At 39.7% G+C, this 23,382-nt stretch overlaps 5 protein-coding genes across 7 annotated transcripts; 1 reads left to right on the top strand and 4 right to left on the bottom strand.

The window, feature by feature from the left end:
• Positions 1 to 1,607: 1,607 nt before the first annotated feature.
• On the bottom strand, positions 1,608 to 7,167 carry bub3 (BUB3 mitotic checkpoint protein). Of its 3 annotated transcripts, none has more exons than XM_020605183.1 (8): positions 6,973 to 7,166; positions 5,488 to 5,682; positions 5,329 to 5,398; positions 5,089 to 5,240; positions 4,317 to 4,475; positions 3,946 to 4,123; positions 3,230 to 3,446; positions 1,608 to 1,845 (listed from the first exon to the last, which is right to left on the bottom strand). In XM_020605183.1, exons 2-8 carry the CDS (start codon positions 5,680 to 5,682, stop codon positions 1,836 to 1,838), a joined length of 981 nt encoding a protein of 326 aa, XP_020460839.1. In that variant the 5' UTR covers positions 6,973 to 7,166; the 3' UTR covers positions 1,608 to 1,835. The 3 variants fall into 3 exon arrangements, with proteins under 3 accessions (XP_020460839.1, XP_020460841.1, XP_020460840.1); XM_020605185.1 differs by lacking the exon at positions 1,608 to 1,845 and adding an exon at positions 2,479 to 3,090 and having other exon boundaries at positions 6,973 to 7,167; XM_020605184.1 differs by lacking the exon at positions 1,608 to 1,845 and having other exon boundaries at positions 2,479 to 3,446.
• A 1,513-nt stretch (positions 7,168 to 8,680) lies between these two features.
• hmx3b (H6 family homeobox 3b) lies at positions 8,681 to 9,976 on the bottom strand. The gene is made up of 2 exons (XM_020605308.1): positions 9,739 to 9,976; positions 8,681 to 9,423 (listed from the first exon to the last, which is right to left on the bottom strand). The coding sequence occupies exons 1-2, from the start codon at positions 9,974 to 9,976 to the stop codon at positions 8,831 to 8,833; spliced, it is 831 nt and encodes a 276-aa protein (XP_020460964.1). The 3' UTR covers positions 8,681 to 8,830.
• A 2,867-nt stretch (positions 9,977 to 12,843) lies between these two features.
• acadsb (acyl-CoA dehydrogenase short/branched chain) lies at positions 12,844 to 17,164 on the bottom strand. The gene is made up of 11 exons (XM_020605171.1): positions 17,047 to 17,164; positions 16,562 to 16,724; positions 16,367 to 16,467; positions 16,054 to 16,260; positions 15,805 to 15,975; positions 15,253 to 15,378; positions 15,076 to 15,168; positions 14,585 to 14,674; positions 14,334 to 14,471; positions 14,003 to 14,102; positions 12,844 to 13,553 (listed from the first exon to the last, which is right to left on the bottom strand). The coding sequence occupies exons 1-11, from the start codon at positions 17,077 to 17,079 to the stop codon at positions 13,477 to 13,479; spliced, it is 1,299 nt and encodes a 432-aa protein (XP_020460827.1). The 5' UTR covers positions 17,080 to 17,164; the 3' UTR covers positions 12,844 to 13,476.
• Positions 17,165 to 17,254: 90 nt separating this feature from the next.
• On the top strand, positions 17,255 to 21,096 carry LOC109962966 (zinc finger protein Pegasus). Its single transcript, XM_020605175.1, has 4 exons — positions 17,255 to 17,522; positions 17,738 to 17,893; positions 17,964 to 18,152; positions 18,847 to 21,096. The coding sequence occupies exons 2-4, from the start codon at positions 17,758 to 17,760 to the stop codon at positions 19,773 to 19,775; spliced, it is 1,254 nt and encodes a 417-aa protein (XP_020460831.1). The 5' UTR covers positions 17,255 to 17,522; positions 17,738 to 17,757; the 3' UTR covers positions 19,776 to 21,096.
• Positions 21,097 to 21,152: 56 nt separating this feature from the next.
• Positions 21,153 to 23,256, bottom strand: pstk (phosphoseryl-tRNA kinase). The gene is made up of 6 exons (XM_020605176.1): positions 22,939 to 23,256; positions 22,191 to 22,446; positions 21,900 to 22,101; positions 21,716 to 21,791; positions 21,529 to 21,622; positions 21,153 to 21,428 (listed from the first exon to the last, which is right to left on the bottom strand). Exons 1-6 carry the CDS (start codon positions 23,236 to 23,238, stop codon positions 21,178 to 21,180), a joined length of 1,179 nt encoding a protein of 392 aa, XP_020460832.1. The 5' UTR covers positions 23,239 to 23,256; the 3' UTR covers positions 21,153 to 21,177.
• Positions 23,257 to 23,382: the final 126 nt, after the last annotated feature.

The raw sequence follows: 23,382 nt of genomic DNA, 5'->3' as shown, positions 1-23,382 counted from the left end.
TAATTGTCGTGTAATGGTTTCGTGTAGAGCCAAACTGTCTGCAACACTTCAGCGGTTGGAAACCAGAGCCTGGCCACACAACCACAGATGTGGTTAACTGCTGGGGAAAAAAAAAACTGGAGAGAGCTCTGGTGAGACAGGCTTAAAGTAAGATGCTTATAGATAATGCAGCAGATTTATCTGCTGCAATTTGTTAAAATACAGACCTTAAATCTCTTATGGTACTGAAGGAAAAGGGGCTACATTTGAAACTCTGTGCACACTGGATTATAAACTTGCTTTAATGCACCTAACATTTTGGCTGCTAAATTACTTTTTCTTATAACATGGCTAACCAATATAGACAAGAAAACTTTAACAGTTTTAATGCACACTCAAGAACTCAATTTTCCTATTTAGAGGAAGCCAAAGATGACAGGAAACAGGGTAATTCACTGTAGCCCCAACAACAAACCCTGGCCATTCTCTGTCTGTAATTATGTCCCAAAATGAATGCCATTTCATATTAAGCTGCTGTTGTAAACCAATGTCAAAGACTGAGTCATTATCAGCAATCAAAGGAATTAGTTACATAATTTAACCAAACCGAACTAATCATTTCCAGGATACTGCACAAGCAGATAGAGCCATTAGAAAAAAAAAAAAATTGGAGCTCTTAAATAGAATAATTGTCATCTATATCTTCTCTGCTGCTTTGGCTGAAGGGCTTCAGAAATTGCATTAGCTGCAATTGAAAATCTGAACTGAGGGAAAGACACCACTTAGACTTTTGCGGGGCGCTGCTGTGTTCACTGCAGTCTGTGTTGTATCCGACCCCGTCACCAGTGTAACAGCTTGCAAAACAGCAGCAGATAAATTAAGTGTTAATGAAGAAAACAGAATTAGCACACTGAAATGTCTCTATCACCCTTTATCTTCCAGATCAATAAAATGAGTAGGATGTTCCATGATGAGATGTTCTTCTCTGTATACATTTCTCAGTTACTAAGTTAAAAACAAACCCACAGCAAAACCATAAAAATGGAGCACTCAGGTTTGCAGTGTGCTTCAGCCCATAAACACCTGAATTTACCGCCCAGGGTACTTGTTTTATGATGTAATTATCAAAAATAATAAAGTTAGAACTGAGCCTCGTGATAACTTTTAGTTGGAAACTTTCCCCCTGTATAGCAGACACAACCTAGTCGGTTTAGTGGTTTTCTTCTAATTTCTCAAAAGTAATAAAGTAGGATCCCAGTTTAGGCTGCAGATTTCTGATGTCTATCAGCACAGGTCACTGTCTGGGGGCAAGTGCAGCCGTCGGCAATACGAGTGGATCATTGCTCTCCTTCAACAGAATCAAGACAACCTCTTCTGCACCGAGACATTCCTGGCATTTTTCAGGTAGTACACGTGACACATGTTAAGGGTATGAACTGACTTTATGCTATTGGTCAAAATGTTTAATGCTACTGTGTCAAACTTATGACTGCATAAAAAAAGAAGCAAAGAAAGGATAGCTACGGTGTGATGTTAAACTATAACTCCATCTGGAGAGTCAGCAAAAATTATCGAAATCAGGTCATGTTTAGTGACTAAAAATAACCAAGCAAAAAATGTAATGTGTGCATATAAAATCAGTTTTATTAAAGGAGAACAGCAGTAGTAGATAGGCTGAAGATAAATGAACATATTTAACAAGAGCCAGAAAAGAAAAGATTAACAAGCATTACTTAGAGGAAAGAAAGACTGGTATCTGAATGGAAAGAAATGAGAGGAAACAATGCGGTAATGAATGATACACTGGATGCCTGCAGATAACCCAAATGTGAGAAAGGCTTCCTACACAGGTGGACTTAGGTTGACCTGTAAACCAAGACAGGAGAGAACAGATTCACCGAACCGAGGCATGGACACAAGTGACATCCTACTCACTAAATACTACCATTTCATAGTGTTTGAGGTTAAAACAGAAACTGAGGTGAACTCGCCCAAATCAGTGACTATCAATAAAGCAGAAAATTACTCCAAACTAATCTTTTGAAGCCTATGTAAATCTAACATCTAGAGTAGGGCTTGCATGACCATGGCAATAATCATAATCATGATTAATTTTGTCAATATTGAGATCACGGTTACTTGAAAACATCATGCTAAATGTAAAAAAATAAAAAAAATAAACTGTGTGGCTTCTTCAACTTTAAATATGATTTAACTGTAAAACAAACATTTTTATCTACTCAACTGTGATTGACAGTTCAGTGGAAAATACTCAACTCTGTATTGATTTTTACAAATAAAACTAACAATAGCCTATTGTGTGTCATAACCTAAATAATCTCACTACGACACAGACATACATTCTCCTTTTCCTCTTGTTTAACAGTTTTAGCTTGTTCATAACCAACATAAGCTTGATGGAGTGCAAGCAAGGCAGAAACTGTCAGTTCTCTGGAGGTTTATGCTTGTTTAGCAGGTGTTATGATAGAGGACTCTTACTGATTGTTTATTGTGGAGGTTTTATTGCACATACAGTAACAAATTTAGGTGTTGCCATCCTTAGTAATGTTTCACGTCAACCAATGAGAGCAAAAAATGCTGGCACTGTAGAGGACTGAAGGGGTGTGCCGGATTTATAACATGACACACAACGGGAGCATCATTACCAAATGGAAATTATTTTAGCTAGATTATTTTGTTTCCATAATCTTTGGAAGCCAAAATTGTAGCTGAAAATAAAGTTTGATTAACTGCCCAGCCCAGATCCACAGTTAAAACTGAACACAGTTGTCTTCAATTAAACACCGAGTATTTTGTTCACTCTCACTGATATACAAGGAGAACAAAAAGTATTATAATCACATTTAAATATAATACAAGTCAACATATACACAAACAGCTGCAAAACTTACCACCTGAAAATCACCACCTCCTTAGTGCCACCAAAAATTGTTGCTCCTACTTTCACAAAGGTAGTGTTTATGACAAGGTCAGTGAGGCGGATTGCATTACACTGGAAAGCAGGTTTCTATTTGTCTGGTCACTGAGTGTATATTTACAACAGCACAGATAACCGGGTGGAGGATTTTGAAGTCCTCATCTATCTTTCAACTGTCGGATATTGAAAAGTGGATGGAGAGAGATACAGATCAGCATATGGGGCAGCTGGATGTGCTCTCTGTAAATGCAGCTGCTCACAGATTTGGTGAATAACTGACATACAGAGGACACTAAGGCGAGGAAGACTCACTTGGGCTTGGTCTCGGCATCTGTGACTTGGCGGATGAAGATGGCGTCTTCTGGGTGGCTGATGTCTCCTTTCTCGTGCATATAGGAGGAAGCGATGGCGAGCATGGTACCATCGTTATTGAATGCAAGTGAGGCAATGCTGGTCGGGTACCGGTGGAACTGACACAGGCGCTTCTTGTTGAATGGGTCCCAGATGTTCACAAAGCCATCTGAGCCACCTGGTTGAAGGAGAGACTCAAGGTCAACCTCAGAAGACTTAGGACATGTTACTGCCTGTGTTACAGCAGTTTGTACATACATAATTGCACATTTGACTGTTGACTACTGCACATGCAGCTCCCATGTACCATACATTCTCTTATTGTATTCTTATATATTTTTATTATATTGCTGCATTTGCTGCTTAAAGTGCCTTAGATTTTGTGTTACTTATTCATCTACTTTATATTTCATTTTTATTGTGTGGCATTCATGTGGACAGTAAAGTAAGAATTTCATTGTACAGGGAAACACGTTTCCTAACTGTGCATATGACAAATAAACACTTTTGACTTTTCTTGCTGAAATATGGATCTATAATAACTGTGCTCCACATGCAACCTTGGAAGCTCAGTGCTAAAGGTTACAGCTTTGTAAAAATAAATCGCCTCATTATAGAAAAACTAAAAGTAGGAAGACAAATATGTGCATTATCAAGTACTAACTAGCCAATCATACCTGTGGCGAATGTGTTATGAACACTGTGAAAAGAGATGGCATTGACAGGGTAAACATGCTCAATTCCATCCTCCTTCAGTCTGTGGCACTTGAAGGCATACTTCTTCTTCTGAACCTCCTGGCTCGGGTCCAGGTACTCCACAGCTACACGTCCCTCGATTGAACTCAAGACATAGCCCTGGAGCCAAGGCCGAAAATGAGACGTTATCATCCAACTTCTTCACATTAACACAGGAATCCAGCTCTGTAGCATGATTCCCCTTTTAGGAGCAAATTATCTGTCAAGTTATAACTGATGTCTGTATCTTTCATTAGAACTGTGTGCAATTTGATAAGAAGTGGATGCTGAATCAACATAGTTCAAAGTGTACCTGTTTGTTTGGGAAGGCCCTAATGCAGCGAGTCTGATACTTGAGACTGGACTCTCTTCTTTGCTGTACATAGCCCATGTTCCTCAAATCCCACACCAGGACCCGTCTTCCAGCTGTGCCAACAATCAGCCTATCTCCAGCCACAGAAAGGGTGTACACCTTTGATATAGACAACATGTATAAGACAACACTAGCAGTGTCAAAAGCCTCACTAAATACATACACAAACACATGTAACAAAGTTAAAGTGAAAGAACGCCTTCATCGGGTGTCTGCATTTTCCTGGTCACAGCTTTTATGCTGTAACACCAGTATTTAATGACGTACATTCGAGAGAATAGAGATCTGTAATGGCTATTTCACTGTGTATCAATGGTACACAGTTGCCGGTCTGAAATTGCCTATTGCATAGCCTGTTATCCTATAAGGCACTGTTACTCTGTTAGAATAAACCTATTTGGCAAAGTTCTCCTGAAATCAGAAAAAGAATATGTTTTAATTGTTTCTTTAAGAGGTATAACAAATTACCAAGGACAGAAAGCTCTAAAAATGTTTACTATCATGTCATTTAGGGTGAGAAATGAAGCCTGGGACCAAAATAAAAACAAAACAAACAAACATAAAAAAAAACAATACACAATACAAACTAGTACGTTATACTTACTATATCATGCTGTAACTAACAATGTGATTCAGATCTCACAAAATTATCTTAAAGATATCTTTAAAAACTTTCTTACAGTCAAAAAGATTCATGTGTCTTCTGAGCTACCTTTTCAGGCTGAGTAAAAGTGCCAGCGTTGCAGGGCGTCCTCGGGTCCCACAGTCGAACTGATCTGTCCCAGCTCCCTGTTACCATGACATTAACCTCCGGGCAGTACTCCACACATCGAATGGGGGCATCATGTGTTCCAACTATTGTATCTGTTTAAGGAGAACATTAAAAAAAACTTTATATTATTATAAATTATTGCAGAAGATAATAAATCTGTTACACAGCTTTATGTACAACCTTGGTCTGTGTTTAAATCATGGGTTTTTAGTTGCGCATCTAAACCTCCGCTCCAAGAATGTGTTGGGTCCTGCAAAGTAGAAAAGTTGTGTGTATCAGGCTTCTATGCTTTAATGTGACAATATGGAAGCTAAAAATATATTCAAATCTGTGACCTACATAAAAAGCACAGTCAAGAACTGGAGCTGTGTGCTGGTACTTCATCCGCATAGTGTTGCCTCCAACATCAAAAAGCCGGACAGTGCAGTCCCAGGAGGAAACCAACAAGAACTGAGTTGTGCTGGGGCTGAACTTGACAGCAGAGATGCTGTCCTCTGGTCCCTGGTTTAGCTTGTACTCATTTGAGCCTGTCATCTGCATTAGAGCAAACAAACACAAATTCTGGAGTCAAGACGAATAGATAAGATAAATTAAAATATTTTAACATAGATTACGTGCAATCCAATTCAATAATATTGTAAACAAAAGATTTATAGAGGTGAACTGACACCTGTCTGAAACTGTCTATGGTTCATTCATCAATTTTTCCATTTATAGACTTGTACTGAATTCCATTATAAGGTTAAGGTATTCATGGTTTTGTGTTCACCCCTTGTCACAGCATTGATACACTGCCACACATACCAGATAAGATAAATGCTTGCCTTTCACTGCTTCATACACACACAAAAACAATCACTTTGACATTTACGCTGTAGACTTAAGACTTATACTTTATCATTCAGATACATAACAAGTGTACACAGAATGACACTTCGTTGCATTGGCTCAGCATAGTATTAAAATATACAAAATTAAAAATATACAGCAATAGACTAGCTATTCATAACAGTGGGTATGGCGATTGCAAATACTCATTCAGTTATTTTAGCAGTATGCCAAGCACAGTATAACATACAGTATAAGATCAAAAGAAAACTGAAAAAACGTCGACCTAGAAATCTAAGTTTTTTCAGTTTACTATGACCTGGATGACTGAGAATCTGCACAGATGAGATCAAAAGAACAAGTTCAGCAGTGCATCTGTAGTATTAGCAGTAATGCAAATAAAATAATATGTAATTCGAGATCTGAATATTAGCAGGTATCCTGTGGAGGCCCAAGTGATGCAATTGTGACAAAAAAGAGAGATCTTACTAGATCTGCCACCTTAAATAGAAAGCTCCAGTTTCTAATACAAGCGGGCTTGCGGAAAACAAATTGGTATACATCAGTGAATGCAATTCTGATGGCCAATAATTCCTAAAATCGTGCGTGTATGCCCTTCCGTTCATTTGGAAACACGTCTCTCACTTAGAAATTCTAATCTAAGGACTAACGTTAACCCACTAGTAGGCCAATTACTGGTGGTCCTTAGCTTTCCTACCCTGTTGTTAGCCTAACGTTATCTCAGCGACGGTGATTTTGGACTACCGATACTTATCATCTAAATTAAATAACATACAATACTGCTGCGATATCTGGTAGAGTAATAACTTCATGGGTTTTCGATAGCATTTGTTTTTAATTCACAGCGGCAACAACTTGATTCGTTACAACACCGCTACAAGCTAAAGCTACAAGCTAGCGGTAGCTTGTACCGGTGTTGTGCGTGCAATACAAAGCAAACTCTAGTGTTAACGTTAGCCGTTGCACTTCACTTACCGCGTCAGTTTGGTGCTGTTCAGACAGGAAGGATTCTTTTCTTGAACAATCCAAATTTTTATGCCTTGGTTACGATAGAATGTATAACGCAGCAAATGCTAACAAACAAGCTAATGAGGTAACACATTCGCTATCAAACGCATGAATGTGACGGTGTTGAATGGTGCAGAGTTGCTGATTGGTTGAAAAGAAAACTAAAGTTCCCGCCTGCACTTTTATTGGTTGAGTTAACCTTGACGTATATTTCCGTTGTCCTAACAGAGATCACATGATACGAGACCCCTCTCTCTCTCTCTTTCTCTCTCTCTCTCCCTCTCTCCCTCTCTCTCGTCCGGTCGTTTCTGGGGTTGTGTTTTTGATTTGAGATAGCTGCAATGCAGATTTTATAAAACATTGCAATACACCATAGTAAAATAGTAATGTAGCCTAAAGTGGGGTTTTAGTTGTGAATCCTTTAGCTAATAGCCTACTATTAAAGGTAATATGCTAGGCCCATGTATGCTTCGTACTGAATGATAAACCGTAGCCTTTCCGTATATTTTCCGTCATATCCTATTTGTGGTTTGAGGAAAACTTTAACAGATGAGATTATACTGATATAATAACAGTCATTTAAAGGTCAGCAGGATACAAGAAGAAAATAACTCAGCCTTTAAATAGGCTATATTGTTAAATCGCCTAAATGAAAAATGAATAACGACTGGATCTTACAGCAACTAGGCTAAACTTCTGAATTTTTCTTTTCATTTCCACGCGGCCAACTTAATTATAGCCTATTGTATTTAATTTTTGTGGATCTACACGATAAAATCAGAAACTAAAAAATAGTCTATAAGAGATACAGTGTTTGTGAGTCGAAATAGAACTAGGAAAAAGTCTATAGACATAAAATGTTGTTGCTCAAATGCAATGCAGCCACCTTTGCCCAAAGTCATCAGATTAAAAAAAGATGACAATCATTACTTAACAATTTAAATGACCAAAGTGGAATATTTTATTTAGGAAATAATCTTTACAGTCTCAATGTGCATTAATGCCTTGTCTAAACTTGCCTATTTTAAAATAGCCTATAGATCACTCCATCCTTGTTTTAAAAGCAAGATCTTTATGACATGAGTTGCGTGCTTCTTCCATGTCCATCAGAATAAAGATACGCTACATGTTTTGGAACAAAGTTTTTACTGCGTATAAGACGATATAATATACAGGATTCAAATAACAATGTCAGAGTAAAACCATATACAAAACAGGGGCTATTTTTGGCTCTTTCATGGCTTTAAAATTACCGGCAAAACATTGCGTCATTAAAACTATTCACCTTTTGCCTGCAGCTTTTCGGGGATTTTTTAAGGATCACATGATTGTTCTCAGTGTTACCAAAGGAAAGGGATAGCCTGTATTGTAAAAGGGAGCTGAAGGTGACAAAGGATGGTAGCCTAATGTGAAGCCAACAGTATTGCACAATATTAAATAGACTATCAAAATATTAAATTCCACGTTTTTACCTACAAACACCGACACAAATCTCTGTGAAGTAGACCAGCCAACCCTGCAACACAAGTTCTTTTTTCGAGCTGATCACAAAATATTTGAGCATGTAACAATTTCAATAATAATAATAATAATAAATTTCTATTGTCCCCGTGGGGGTGTATTGAGACTGCGTCTTGCTCAAGGACACTTCAGCAGAACAACAACAACAACGACAACAACAACAACAACAACAACAGCAATAATAATAATAATAAATATGACCTAACATTGTGTTTGTTAAATCTACAAAATATAGTTTTTTTTAAATGAAGGTCACTCTCATTTAAAAACGTAGGCTATATACAGCGCTTTATGACACTTGGTGTTAAACAGGCCTCAGCAATGGGACCGGATGGGAATAGTACATGTGATGGGGGAAAGCCAGGAGTGACTGGCTGCCCGATGAGTTTGCAGCGGAGCTCCCGGTCGTTTCTGGGGCTCCGTTCTCGTGATAAAGTATAGGAACCCGCACAATCCTCTGCGCCGCCGCATGGCTCAGGTTGGCCGCCTCCAGCTCCGCGGCCAGCTGCCTTTTCCACTTATTCCTCCGGTTCTGGAACCAGATTTTGACCTGTGTCTCCGTCAGGTGAAGAGACGCGGCCAGGCCTGCCCTCTCAGAGCTGCTCAGGTAGCGCTTGATGTCGAAGGTGGACTCCAGCTGGAAGACTTGACTTCGGGAAAACACCGTGCGCGTCTTCTTCTTCCGACAGGGCTTCTTCTCGGAGTCCATCTCGTCCGATTTTCTCCCCCACTCGTCCTCCTGGTCTGTTTCTTTTTTTGGCTCTTCCACGTCACTTTCATCAAGTGCAATATCGTCGTCGGCGCTTTCCTCTTTGCCATCTTGGTCACTTTTTTGGATGTCCGGGGAGCGCCTGTCTGATGCCGGTGATAGTTCCCTCAGATTGATCTTCTCAGATCCTGCAGAAAAAGTTTTTGACAGTAAGTACACTTGATCCTCTGAGCCATTAAACATGTGCTTTTACTTCGTTCTAGATATTCACTTTGTGGAACTGCATTTTCCTTTGGTTAAAGTGTTGATATTTGGCTGTGTATTTATTCCTCATAATTAAGCTTCGAATTTATAAGGTTTACTTCTAATTAAAAGGTTTACGGTAATCATGGGCTATATGCTTCCATGAAATATATGTATCTATATATTCATTTAAATTCATTTTTCCAAACCAAAACGCAGTCATTTTCGTGCCCGCGGAATGACAGTTAATATTAATCTACCTCCGGTCCTCAGATGAGTCCCAAGCGTGTATGGGTACCACCAGGGAGTCGCTCTCTCCAAATACTGCGCTGACAGTCCGATTCTCTGTGTGGGCAAGTCAAAGCGAGGGAAAGATAAATCACCGAGCCGAGAGAAGAAGCTGCCATCAAACACTCCTTTGGACGAGCTGAGGAAGCTTTTCGGCTTCGAGGGGTCTTTTGTGGGTTGGCGAGTCTCTTGTGCTTCAGAGTCTGCCATCACCTTTTACTGTCCGACGTGGATCACCATCAAAAACGCATACAAAAAAAAACTAAGAGATTTCTTGGTTTACAGTTTATATTTAAACCATACGAAAAAGAGATGGGGAAAAAGCCAGAGAGTTACTAGAAGTTGCGTCCTGCTCCGGATAATGATTAGTGAGAGCGCAGAGATCACTGCGTCAAACGTGCGCTGGATTGTACTGATGAAATAAAAATGCCATCCGAGTTAAAACGCGCTCGGTCTCTGCTATTGGACAGGTACAATAGCAAATGGGATTTGAGATAAAACCGCGATGGGTTGTGGCGGGAATCGACTCCAAAAGAGACAGCGCAAGCGTTTTGGCTTCGGGCTCAATAGTAGGCACCCACTTATCATCCAATTAGATTAAAGAGGAAATGTTTCAAAGATTTTGGGTCTTGCACGAGCCACAATCACCTGTCAGTAAACTGAATAAATGGTCTGGAGATTATCACACCTCAACGTGGAGCTAAGCAGCTTGGCCTTGGCTCAAATTACGCATATTTTACGTACTGATGTAAGACAGCGAAGCATAAAACTAATGAAAAGGGAGACTTGAATTTAAAAAGCAGTATTATACTTCTTATAGTACAAGAAAGATACATTATATGTTTCTTGATACACTGTTTTCGACTTTGTAGGCGTTGTTGAACATTGTCATTGAACCTGTCATTCATCAGTTGTGTTTCAAATATCTTTTACAGCTGTGTGCAACAGGAAAGCAATAAACACTGTGCATTTCACATTGGCTTCAATGTAATTTAATTAGTCAGGAAGTGCTAGAGCCAGACATCAAACTGAATGTGTACCATTGTGATAAAGGCCTTTTAAATCAGCTTTGTACAAAAGCCTGCAAACCCACAGGGGCAGCAGGTGATCAAATGCATGACACAACAAGTATTGTTTCTGTCACATGTTATAATGATACTAGTGTTTGGCTGCAGCAGATATGTGAAATGAGACATTCAGATAATCAAGTGTGATCAGAGTAGAAGAAAAATGCACAATAAGTGGTGAGGAGATAGCCTTTCCATTTGTTCCTGTTTTCAGGTTGAGACTAAAGGCAAAATTAAAGCTGGAGAATGAGGTATGATAGATCCTGGACTCTTGAATCTAAAGCTTGTACTTTGCATCAGTACATAAATCTGTCACTGATAAAACCCAAAATCGAAGATAAAAAATATCTCTCTCACTCCAGGCCAATGATGAAGGAGGTTGGAGAAGGAACCTCAGTATTTTGGTACATTTGGGATCACATGAGGTACACTTTGGCTCTGAAATACTGATATACAGTATGGCAAATATAAAGAAAATATCAAAAACACAAAATGAGATGTATTGAAGATTCATCATTTAAACCAAACTTGAAGCAGATGCCGAGAACTAATCACACAAATTGAATTTGCTCAACCTACAAACATGCAGCCTGTCCTTTTAGCTCGTGAAGCACGCTTCAGCTCTAAAGGACAACACAGTGTTTTGTGAAAGGCTACTTGAATCCCTGCATAATTAGAGGTCTCATAGCTGTGTTAAAGATGGGGGTGGAGAAAGTGGCTAGCTGAGCTTGTTTGCCAGTGCAAAGTGAAAAACAGATAGCTATGTTTTCATCAGTTTACATTCATTAAACAGGGCCTTGTTGAATAGACAGAATAAGTCAGAGTGGATACAGGGGAAAACAAAGTACACTCGATCAATGATGCAAATGCAGGCCTGTGTTTCCCCTTTTTAACTTGGTCATTTAAGTGATTTTGGAAATGTCTGTGCAAACATGGAGCGGATGTTATTAATATATTTTGTTGTCTGTTTTTCTAGCTTCATTTTCAACCCGTCATGTTCACTTTTAAGTGGTACTATGGATTATGAAGTGTATACATTTACATCACATATAATCTACTCCTGTCATATTGTTAGAACAAATTGATGACTCAGACCTAAATTATATATATTTTTGGCTTTACCAGCTTATTCTACCTAACTGCTGTTTGATGATAAATGAATCAGTAAATTAATTCTTATACAATACTAAATCTTAGGCAGTTGTCTTCCATGACAACACAAACAGAATTAATTAGACATCTACATTTTTCGTTAAGTTTCAAGTTGAATGAAAATGTAAAATAGGGCATTTTCAGCAAGCACGCACGAATGTTTTGCCAAAATAAAATATCTTTATAAATGTTTTCCTTTTATAGAGCAATTTACTTTTTCTCTACTAATTTTTCCCAGTGCAGCTACATATAATGCTTTAATTCTCTGTAAACAAACAAACAAAAAAAAAAAAGGTTTCACCAATGCAGTGAAAAATGACATAATTCTCTATAGTTAAGAGTCCATAAATGTGTTCTACACATCTCTATATTTGGCAGGAACACAACCAATCTGCACCACTGAAGAAGTTCTGACTTTTCTGACTTTAACATCCATGTTCATAGATAAAATGTTAATAATGAAGGGCTTTCTTTATGTTAAAGAAACACTTGGTAGTTTTTTTTAAAGAGCTATTATGTATCTGTATTGGACACAGCTTGTCTGCGTTGTGTAAAACAATAGACCTCATTTCACACAGCACATAGGCCATGGAAATGTAATCTGTCTCACCTGAAAAATTATCAGTGAGTCAATTATGCAAGGCAGGTTCTTCTCATCTGAAGCACCAGCGTAATTAAACTGATATAAAATATCATTAGAGGTGACAGGCTGTTAAAGGATATGGTAATTGACTGCTTTTTTTCAGAGAGAGGTAGCCTCAGCTCAGGGCTGCTGTCCCCCAGGAGAATGCCCCCATCTAGTGACAGAACTTGGTGTTACCCTGCAAACAGGTAACCAAAGAAATATGATTGTCGCACTCCAGTCTACTTCACATTTATTGATTTTGTTAATTATGTTAGATTACTCTTTACAGATGATTTATTTTCATGATGTGAAGTCACTTCCTCATTTTGCCAACAAGGAAATGTACAGTGTTTATGGAGCTTATACTTTATGTGAGTGCAGAGGAAACACACGTTACTGCTCTCAGTCACAGCAGACCTTCTGAAGGCACTGAAACATTCAAAGAAAATCCCGATCAATACTTTTCAAAGATTCATTTTCATACTGCAACATACAGATGAACTTCTGACATAATCTATCAACACAACTCAATAAGCAGAATGAACAAAAGGGAAATGGTGAAGGTCTCTACAGACAAACACTGTCTTGTTCCTGGTGGTTTGAAAAAGTGACAGAAAGTGAATGGGAAATTTAAAAAAGCATGAGTTTGCCAGAGCAAATTTAACCCTAAAGATGGGGAACTGGAACCAGCAACAGCAGTAACAACAGTTGGGGCGACTACTTTATAAAAGTACAAGTTGGTGATATAGCAACAAAACTGAGGTCTACAGCCTAACATTACTGCTACATCAATTATTCTGCAATAATCAGTCATTTGAGGAAAAAAATGGAGTGTAACATAGCAAAGTGCAATCTATCAGATGGTTTTAGTGCTCATACTCCTTATCAATGAACTTGGCAACTGTGGACAGCTGGATATTTGTTGTGCCCTCATAAATGGTACCTGCACATGAAGACAAAACAAATCATTAGAATGAAGTCCTGCAGTACAAAGCATTCACCTACATTCCCTAGTACATAAATCTGCAGCTTTGACTATCCAGGAGACAAGGGGGCTCAGTCTACTGGTGCTCTAGGTGAAGAACCCGGGGAGAAAAAATGGAGATGATGAAAGGAAATGTGACATTTTGCCCTGGTAGTGGTAGCTTCTTTGGCTGTGTGCTGGTATAATGACACTCAGTGGGATCAGACAGGGGAATTCCTACAGAGTCCGATTACAGCCACTGCTATCAGGTCTTCTCTCCACCCCAACTCTGGTCCAATCACAAACAGCTACACCTGACCTTCCTGCAGCTCTATCACTGTAGCTTTAGTCACAGTTACCTAAACCAGCTCTAATCTAAACAGCAGCATAACAAACAGTGTGCAAAGCATTAGTCCAGTCGTGCTCACCAATTTTACAGTCTCTATAATATTTCTCCATGGGGTAGTCTTTGGTGAAGCCCACACCGCCCATCCATTCAATACACTTGGAGGTGGTCAAGGTTGCAACCTGCAGAAGACAGAGGATAAGAGATAATATAATACCTTTTATGTAATCAGGAAAAACCTAATCAGACAAATGATGTAAAACTGATAAAACAGGAAAGCATCCTTAAAAAAACTTAAGTGGATCTATAAAATAAATCAGATAACACTGATGATCATAATATATCCTAGAAATGTACATAAACAGAAACACCATGCTTGAATTGAACTGTAGTTGGTGAGTCAGGAAGCTCACCTCTGAAGCAAAGTATTTAGCCATGGAGGCCTCTTTAATGAAAGGCCTCCCAGCTTCCTTCAGACGAGCTGCGTTGTACGTCAGCAGCCGAGCTGCTTCAATCTGTGTTGCTACATGGGCTATTTGGTGCTGCATGCCCTGCAGCATAAAGAGAGCATAAGTAAATAACATAACTTGTTGAACCACATACTAACCACAGGAATAATGAGAATATGATATGTAAAAGAAGGGAGTCTGCTGTGGAGCTTAACCTGGAAGTCAAAGATGCGTTTTCCAAACTGCACCCTCTGTCTGGTGTAAGGAATAGTGTGGTCAAAGCAACCCTGTGCCAGCCCAAGCATCTGAAAAACACAAACCCAGCACACTCTGCATTTCTATTTTACATGTTGTAAACTTTTTTAAGCTATTCTACCTAATTTCTTTTGACACTCAAAATAAACCTACACCATTAGCTGCTTCTAACTGCTCTTTGCCCCTCCTGTCATGTCCTGTTTCCTCTACAAAATGCAGCCTCCAGTCCAAAGCTAGCATTAGCTGACTAAGTAAATTTGTCAATCCAGTAGAATGCTCTGGTTACTGCTAAAGTGACACAAAGCATTAACATTAAATAAGGCTCAAATTACTCCCAGATTTACAGACTCTACCACATCTAGTCACATTTTCCCTTGATTTATCATAGAATGTGTAAAATCTTAGTTAATGCACCTGCAAATTATTTAAATTAAAATGTCTCATGGTTTACCTGAGCAGCTATGCCAATCCTGCCCCCATTCAACATTCCAATGGCATTCTTGTACCCATGGCCGACCTGTCCCAAAATGTTCTTGTCCGGTACCTTTAATGGAGAGCAGAAAGTTAGTAAAAGTCAATATGTATTTATTTCACACCGGTCCTGTAGAGTACAATGTGTTTGCAGTACCTTGACATTGTCAAAGTTGAGCGGGCAGGTGGAGGATGCACGCAGGCCGAGCTTGTTCTCCTTCTTGCAAATCTGAAGCCCCTCAGTGTCCCGGTCCACAATGAAGCAGGTGATGCCTCTGTATCCCTGTCAACCACAAGAAAATCTGCCATTACATTATGGTCAAGTAATAAAAGCATCTGTGTCAAGAAGGTGTGAACATTATTAAAGTAAAACAAGTAAAATGTAATGTAACCCAAAACAATAATCAGTGATTTCAGTGAAAAATACCTCTGAGAGGCTTAAATAATTAGATTTGAATGAGACTGAGTTAGTGAGGCCATGATTTAACGCTGTGGTCATTTTTTGGTTTATAATTTGTGATGTCTTTGGATTAGAAAATCCACTGTTACTCTTTATTACAGTTCATTTTTCTGACACAAGATGATGAAATTCAGTTTTTTGCATTAAGACATCTCCAAGACAAATATAACAAATTAAGGAATAAGCTGTGGAACATTTTTTAAAATATGAAAACAGGTAACAAGAAGAGAAAGATGAGCATTGACTCACAGCAGCGGGATCCGCATTGGCCATCACCAGGAATACACCTGCTTGCTCTGCATTACTGATCCACATCTTGGATCCGTTGATGATGTAATAGTCCTTATGTTTTTCAGCACGTGTCTTCAGAGCAAAGGCATCACTTCCTGACTGAGCTTCAGAGAGGCAGAAGCTTCCAATCTGTGGGACATGACAGATGTACATCAGGAAGTGTGGGAAAATGCCATATGCTGAAGAGCTCAATGTTAAATTTCTCACCATATCAGTTGACAGGCGGCTGAGGTACTGCTCTTTCTGAGCTGGAGTACCCAGTTTGGCAAACAGCGTATTGATCAGCGTGTTCTGGATGTCACAGAGCACAGCAACAGATGGATCCACCTTTGCCAGCTCCTCAATGACCAAAATGGAGGAGAAGAACGAAGAGCCAGTGCCGCCATATTCTGGGTCAATCTCAATGCCCATGAGCTGAAAAATAGATAAATAAAATCAATAAAACACAGTCAGTAGATAGTAAAAAAATAACTGGTGACAGTGATTGTAATGCCACATCTATTAATTCACAGTTACATACACCCTGCTCAAAGAGAGATTCAATCACTTCCTTGTCCATGGTAGAATTTTCATCCATCTTTGACACAACCGGAGCAATGCGTTCTTGTGCATATTTTTTCACTGTAAATAACAAAACAGATGTTCAGCATTTTAGGAATTTATGTCTCCAGCTGTGAGTATTACTGGGGCACACGTTACCAGATCCCCGGCTCACCTGCCTCTCTCATCATGTTCTCCTCTTCTGAAAATGTCTGAAGTGGAGGAAAGGAGACCACCCCAGCTGCCCGGTCTGCAGCCACATCTGGGGCAGATCTGGTAGACGTACTCCTCCATCCAGCATGATATGCCCCCCATGGTCGAGAGATCTGTTTGCAAGACTGATAGCAAGGCAGAGAACTGTGAAAATATTCTGTTTGTGTTAACACACAATGATGTCGGCCATCGTTCACCACTGGTGAAATTACCGTTAATAAATTCACCTTCCTATTTGGAGTGTGCAGCTACTGTCTAGTTGGTAAAGACACAAGTTCATTTTGTGCTCTAGCTAGTGTTAGCCGTCTGTCAATAGCTAATAACGTCACAAAAGGAAGAGCCAGCTAGTTTGCATAAGCTAAGAATGAAGGCCTAATAGAGTGTAAGACGAATTAAAATCACTGCAGAAACCGAGTAAATATAAATAAATACGACCGCAAGTTTCACCTTTGAAAAAATCCTAACCAACGGAGCAGCCATGATTCATTCCGAAATGTTTACATACGGTCATGTGCCACAAGGAGAGTGCTGCTGCCTTCAATGGCTCCCGTAAAAAAAATCATTGAGAAAATATTTTAGATGTGTAGCTACCGAAGACAAAACTGTTGAGTTGACAGAATAGACACTTTATTGTGGGTGAAACAAATATGTGTGTATTGTACATATATATGGTTTAGACGTAATTATAGGCTATTGCATGTGTTGATTACATAGGAGCCACAAACTGGGGCCACTAGTTCGTTTGTATGTGCGAAATGCATTACATCTGTCTAACGGTCTCCGAAGGCAACAGGTGCGTTTGGGGGCGTATCAGAAAAACGGAAGCTGTTATGCAGCCCTGGGTAACGGCTGTAGACGAAAATCTATCCCCAGGTCTCCGTACTTCTCTCTGCTCGTCGATAATGTTGCTCAGGTGCTGAAAGGTAAGGTATGGGCTGCGGCGAAGACGTTAAATAATTGGGTTTCATGATAAATGCCAGAAGAGGCGAGCTAGCGAGGTTACGTTGGCATTATTAACCGCTACGAGCTAAACAACGACATTTTATAAACAGCTGCTTTAGTTACTGTCGGCTGTCAGATGTGAAAGCGTCGTTGTGACACGTCTGGCTATCGCTTAATATCCTCTGTATCTTGTCAGGTTCAACCAGGAAGAAAGAAATGGACGAGATAAAAACCGAGCCTCTGGATTTTGTGAAGGAATTTCAAGAATACCTGACACAACAAACCCAGCATGTCAATATGATCTCAGGCTCTGTTTGTGGCGAAAAGGAGTCAACGGAGCCGTTTCAAGCCGGTGAGAAAGACTCACAATAACTGATAATGTACGAGTACAGAGTGAGATGTTGAAGTGTGTTTGTGTTTAGCTGCCCCCAGGAATGAGCAGAATGGTCTGGACCCTCCGGCTGTGGAAGTGAGCCTGTCAATGGAGGATGGGCCAGATGTGCAGATGGATGGCCTGGAGAGGACCTGCGATGGGAAGTACAAGTGCAGCTACTGCAGTTATGCTAACAAGGGCATGGCTCGCTTAATTGAGCACATCCGCATCCACACAGGTCAGTGTTTACGCTGCATTCATGAGCTAAAGCAAGGCCATGCCTACAAACATATATTTGAAGCACTGATGCAATTCCTCAGCAGTGGGGGCCAGATGCTTCTCAGATGTGTGAATCATACGTTTCTCTTATCATTTATACAGTAATAGTAAACGTTATAGCTTTGATGTATAGACCTTGGTCTGTGGAAAATTACAAAGGGCAGTTTTCACTGTATGACATTTTACAGATAAATAATCAATTATTTGTATCTGGCAGATTAATTTGTAATGATGACTGCTGCAGCAGTAGTGTAGACACTCCTACCACTGAGTCCAGATGCAGTTTCCCTGAAGCAGTCTTGAAAATCCTACACAAATATGCAAATGTACAAGAGGATGTTTGTTAATCACACAGTAGAAGCAATTCTGAATTAACAATACAAAGTAGTAAGTCATTTTTATGTCAATGATTTGAATTTCTTGTATCTCCCAAAAATGTTGGTTGCAGTTTGATTTGGTTACAGTATGACCTACATTAATTAGACAATAAAGGAAGAACAAGAAAATCTCTTGCTGTCTATATTTGTATAGATCATATTGCTTCACCCTGTGTAATTCCTTGTATAGTACTTATTGCCTTGTTGCTTTTTACCTTTTCCACTATGCCTGGTAATCAGCTAACTGCAATTATTTCCTCTCCTGATGTCACCCAGGAGAAAAACCTCACCGCTGTCAACTGTGCCCATTTGCGTCTGCGTACGAACGCCACTTGGAAGCCCACATGCGTTCGCACACAGGAGAGAAGCCATACAAGTGTGACCTCTGTGCTTTCCGCTGTAGCGACCGCAGCAACCTGTCCCACCATCGTCGCCGCCGCCACAAACTTCTGCCCACAAGGGTCATCCGCTCTCCTTTCACCAACAAGAGAATGTTGAGCACCCTGCAGAAAAGAACTGGGTCACTTGGCTTTAGCAGGCGACTACTCATAAACTTCAACCCTCCTTCCATGGTGATGCCAAAGTCAGATTATCTGAATGACTTCTCTCACAAAATCCACCACCATTTGAACAGCAGTGAGTATAGGAACCTTCCCAAGGTGGATGAAAACAGTCGCAACAGGGGCGCTAATGGTTTGGCCTTTAATAACCCACTGGACCGACTGTCCACATTTGCTGGCCAGTTGGCCAGCCTTCACCCTGAGTCTCAGACTCCTGCATCTCCAGACAGGGAGTCCTTAAAAGATGAGAAGCCCATCCTCCTACAACAGGTCTCTAGTGAACAGGTTGCAGTGTGTTCAAATGGAGTGCAGACATCACCACCTAAAAAAGAATCTCCCAACTCAGGGTGCGGGCCTTGCAGTCCTGTTCCCAGCCTCAACTTTGAGAACAATGCAAACGCTCGTACTGCGAGCGTTAGCAGCAGCTGTCCAAACACCCCCCCCACTGCCCTGACCACATCAGACCAACAGTTGTTACAGAGGTGCCAGCATTGTGATGTTCACTTCGCAGACAATATCCTCTATACCATTCACATGGGCTGTCATGGCTATGAAAATCCATTCCAGTGCAACATCTGTGGACACATGTGCATAGACAAATATGAATTTGCATGCCATTTTGCCCGTGGCCAACATAAAAAGTGATTCCTTGCAACGTCCTATAGACGCCAATAGAATCACCGATCCCTGTGGTTTTGCTGTATTCCTTGTACCTCATTTAAACATAATGACACTGATTTACTTTTTATATTTTTGTTATAAGGTTACCTTTTTTTTTATTATTATTATTTTACACTCATTAACTCCACTATATTGATGCCTTACTGAAGTTCTACATGACTCCCAATGTTCAACTTTTCATTTCAGTTTGGAACAGACAAAAGCACAGGAACATCTTGCAGTCAGTGTTAGTTAAGACCTTCTGACCCGACTTTCTAATGCAGCTGCTTGTGTTTGGCTTTTCACTGATTCTGAGCATTCACTTCTCATCACTTTACAATGAGTTATCACATTTTCACTCGGAGCTTATAGTAAGTCACAGTTACACAGGCAGCTATTTATGACACATTTCAAATAAAATACCAACAGTATTTAAAAGCTAATAACATTATGAGCATCACCAGCTCTGTATGAGCTGCTGGTCTGTTAAAACTGTCATGTTGACCACCTTCTGTGTGTCACTTATTATGCTAATTATACCACCACTTACACCTCAGTTAAATAATCTGGACATATTTTCACTGTGAGCAAATTAAGTGGGATGTTCAGGGACTAACAGTCTAATTGGCTCATATTTTGCTGAAAATTTAAGGCAGCCAGACTCATTATAATCCTGCTTGCTGTTCTAATATTTATTTATACCTCACTCTACATACTGTAGAAGGTGTCCCGCCAAATCAATCAGTAATATTTCAGATGGATTTCAATATTGCTTTTGTTACTGAGTTATACCTTTGAAACCTCTTTCTACAAGTATTTATAAATTGTCTTGAGTAGTTTTCATGGTACTATATATACCAGTTTTTAGTACAAAATCAAGTTTTACCGTAGCGAATTCTTAATTGCGTAGTAGCTGCTGCTGAGGTATTGTAAAGATCCAGGATAACCCTGTGACTCAGCGATATGATGTGAAATAACTTTACCTTTTAAGTAGTACATTTTGATTTTGTGTAAATCTTTGTCTAAAGTAAAGGCTTATTTTATTGGCTAACTTAGCTGTATTGTATGTGGTTATCTTATAGGAATTTGAGATTAATCATCTTTTGTCCCTTTTAATCTTAATTACATCATGTGTATCCTGACGAACAAGTTAAAAATGTTATTCCATATGTACAGAAATCATGTACATGACCATTACATGGTAGATTAATCTGAGCTTGATGTGAGTTCTGAGGATTTTTTTTTTAAATTTCTAAATAAAATGACAAAAATACCTTTTACAAGAGTTTGTTTCACTTAGTGCCATTATGGTCCACAAACTGAAGAACAAGGGATTAGCAAACATATACTGTATTTACATTTATTATATTATTAATTATAAACACATTTACTTCTCACTTTTGATGCAATTAAATCTGGAATTGAGAAAGTCATTTATGATTCTCAACAAAATTTCCTTTCTCTCATGATCAAAAACATCCACTGCTCTTTTCACCACACGTTCCACATCAATGTCCTCTTCCTGAGTGAAAGACACTTCTTGAATGAACTGTTTTCTCAGGTTGTGAAGAAATGTTGCTTTGGATTCATTCAGCTGAGTGGCCAAAGACCTCATATGATCAGGGGGTGCTTGATTTTCTGAGGTTAAAGTGACAAAATGATGCATTATGCAGGGCTGTAAAACACAAACTGAATTTAAAAAAAAAATCAAATGTGAACGATAAAATTCACAACTAACCTCTGGCAGTTTTCATGGCTTCAGAGATCAGGCGTCGACAGGCCTGGTCAGCCTGGTGAACCACGCTGGTTGCACATTTCAGGCGATCAGCCTCCTGCACAATACGGGACAACAATGCAACTAAATTCTGCACCTGCATATTTAAAATCCACTACTCACAGATTTCAGGGAAGGTATGTTGACACACCTTTTGTTCAGTATTGTCCTCAATTGGACTTAGTGGGGTTCTCAGTGAAGAGGAAATCAATTCCATCACCTTCTGGCTGAGGATAAGGCACACAGAGGGGAAACAGACAGAAGCAACAAATTAATAACAGTTTTATGCACTTGAACTTAATAATAAGTATTAATAAATCACTCAGCTGTCTTACATGTCACATTTGGATAAATTGTCTGTTGTGTTGAGCAAGACACTGTTAATCTCCCATGAGTTCTTCTGTGGATTGGGAGGCTCCAAACGCTTCACCATCTCCAGTATAACCTCAGTGGGAATGGGTTTGTCCCTGCTTTGGTTTCTACTGATGCAGGACTCCAAATCACACTGCAGATGCACCTGGCAGAACCCCAGAGAATCTGCAGCCACAATTGACAAGAGTAAATCAGTCAGAGGAACACCATTTAAATTGATTAAAGTAATGGCCTACACAGAAAACAGTACTTACACTTTCTTGCAAGTTGGTATACTTCATATCTCATGCTTGGATAGTAGAAGTTGTCATCCAGTAAAAAGAGAAATGCTGCCCGGTCAGCCCAAGAGCGGTCCAAAGCTTCAGGCTGTAGCAGAGCTTGAGTGCACTGCTTCCATACAGCACTGTTAATCTGACAGCTACTCGGCAGCTCTACCAACACTTCAGGCTTCTTCAAGAACTGCTCAATGCACTGCAACACTGCCTGTCTGTGTGACTTCCACTCAGTGTGCTAAAAACATATACATTTTGGAAATATGAAACTCAGTTTACACTGTCGTCACACAAAAGTACTGTGAACATTTAAACAGGGGCATATAGCAGAAATCTGAAAGAGGACAGTGACTTAATGACTTTGCTACAATGTATCTGATATCTAAAGTTAATATATCTGACCTTCTTAATTATATGGTCTATGAATAATTCTGTGAATTCACATGGAACCAACCTGACCTACAGTATTCAAATTACTTGTCCTATTCCATCACCAGTCCAAAACTCAAAGACAAGCTGTTAAATATAATAGAAAGCCAAGAAATGTTAGAAGCTGCAACCAGTGGCTTTTAGGTATTTGTTTCTACATAATAACAAAAGATTGTTTCAGCTCTCCTGCACAATTTCCTATTGTGCCCCCAAGTAATTCCTATTAATACAAGAGCTGAACTTTGTAGCAATCTATATGGAATTCTTAAAATACATTGATTGTTAATTCAACCGTCTTCACCATTTCTTGCAGCTTGACACCGTCCTCCACCACTCTAGTATGGAAAGCATGCTCGGGGATCAGGTCATCGTACGGTACCACAGTAGCTCTCCAGCCGTGCTGTGCAGCGGCGTTCAGAACCGCGAGGGCCAGAGAGGACTTCCCAGCGGCAGGTAACCCGCACAGGACACACAGACAAGCCGGAACCCGAACGACACCTGCATCCTCTTCTGTTGCCATACACCACCGGAGAGCTGGTTTAAAATATTTCCTTGTGTTATAGTCTAACCACGGGTGGTTGTTGTCAGCTGACTTCCGCATCACGTTGCGTCAAAACATGAGGAAACGCGTAATTCCGGCACACTCTTTTCAAAATAAAAGCCCAGAAACTGAAGCAAGGCCAGTAAGAGTAAGTAAGAGTTGAATAAGGTGGGAGATGTTGACTGTAAGACATTTCTTTCGTTT

Source organism: Monopterus albus, unplaced genomic scaffold (genome assembly GCF_001952655.1).
Source record: "Monopterus albus unplaced genomic scaffold, M_albus_1.0 scaffold69.1, whole genome shotgun sequence".
NCBI lineage: Eukaryota > Metazoa > Chordata > Actinopteri > Synbranchiformes > Synbranchidae > Monopterus > Monopterus albus.
The sequence above is the reverse complement of the archived record's forward strand: the minus strand, read 5'-3'. Positions and strand labels throughout refer to the sequence as shown.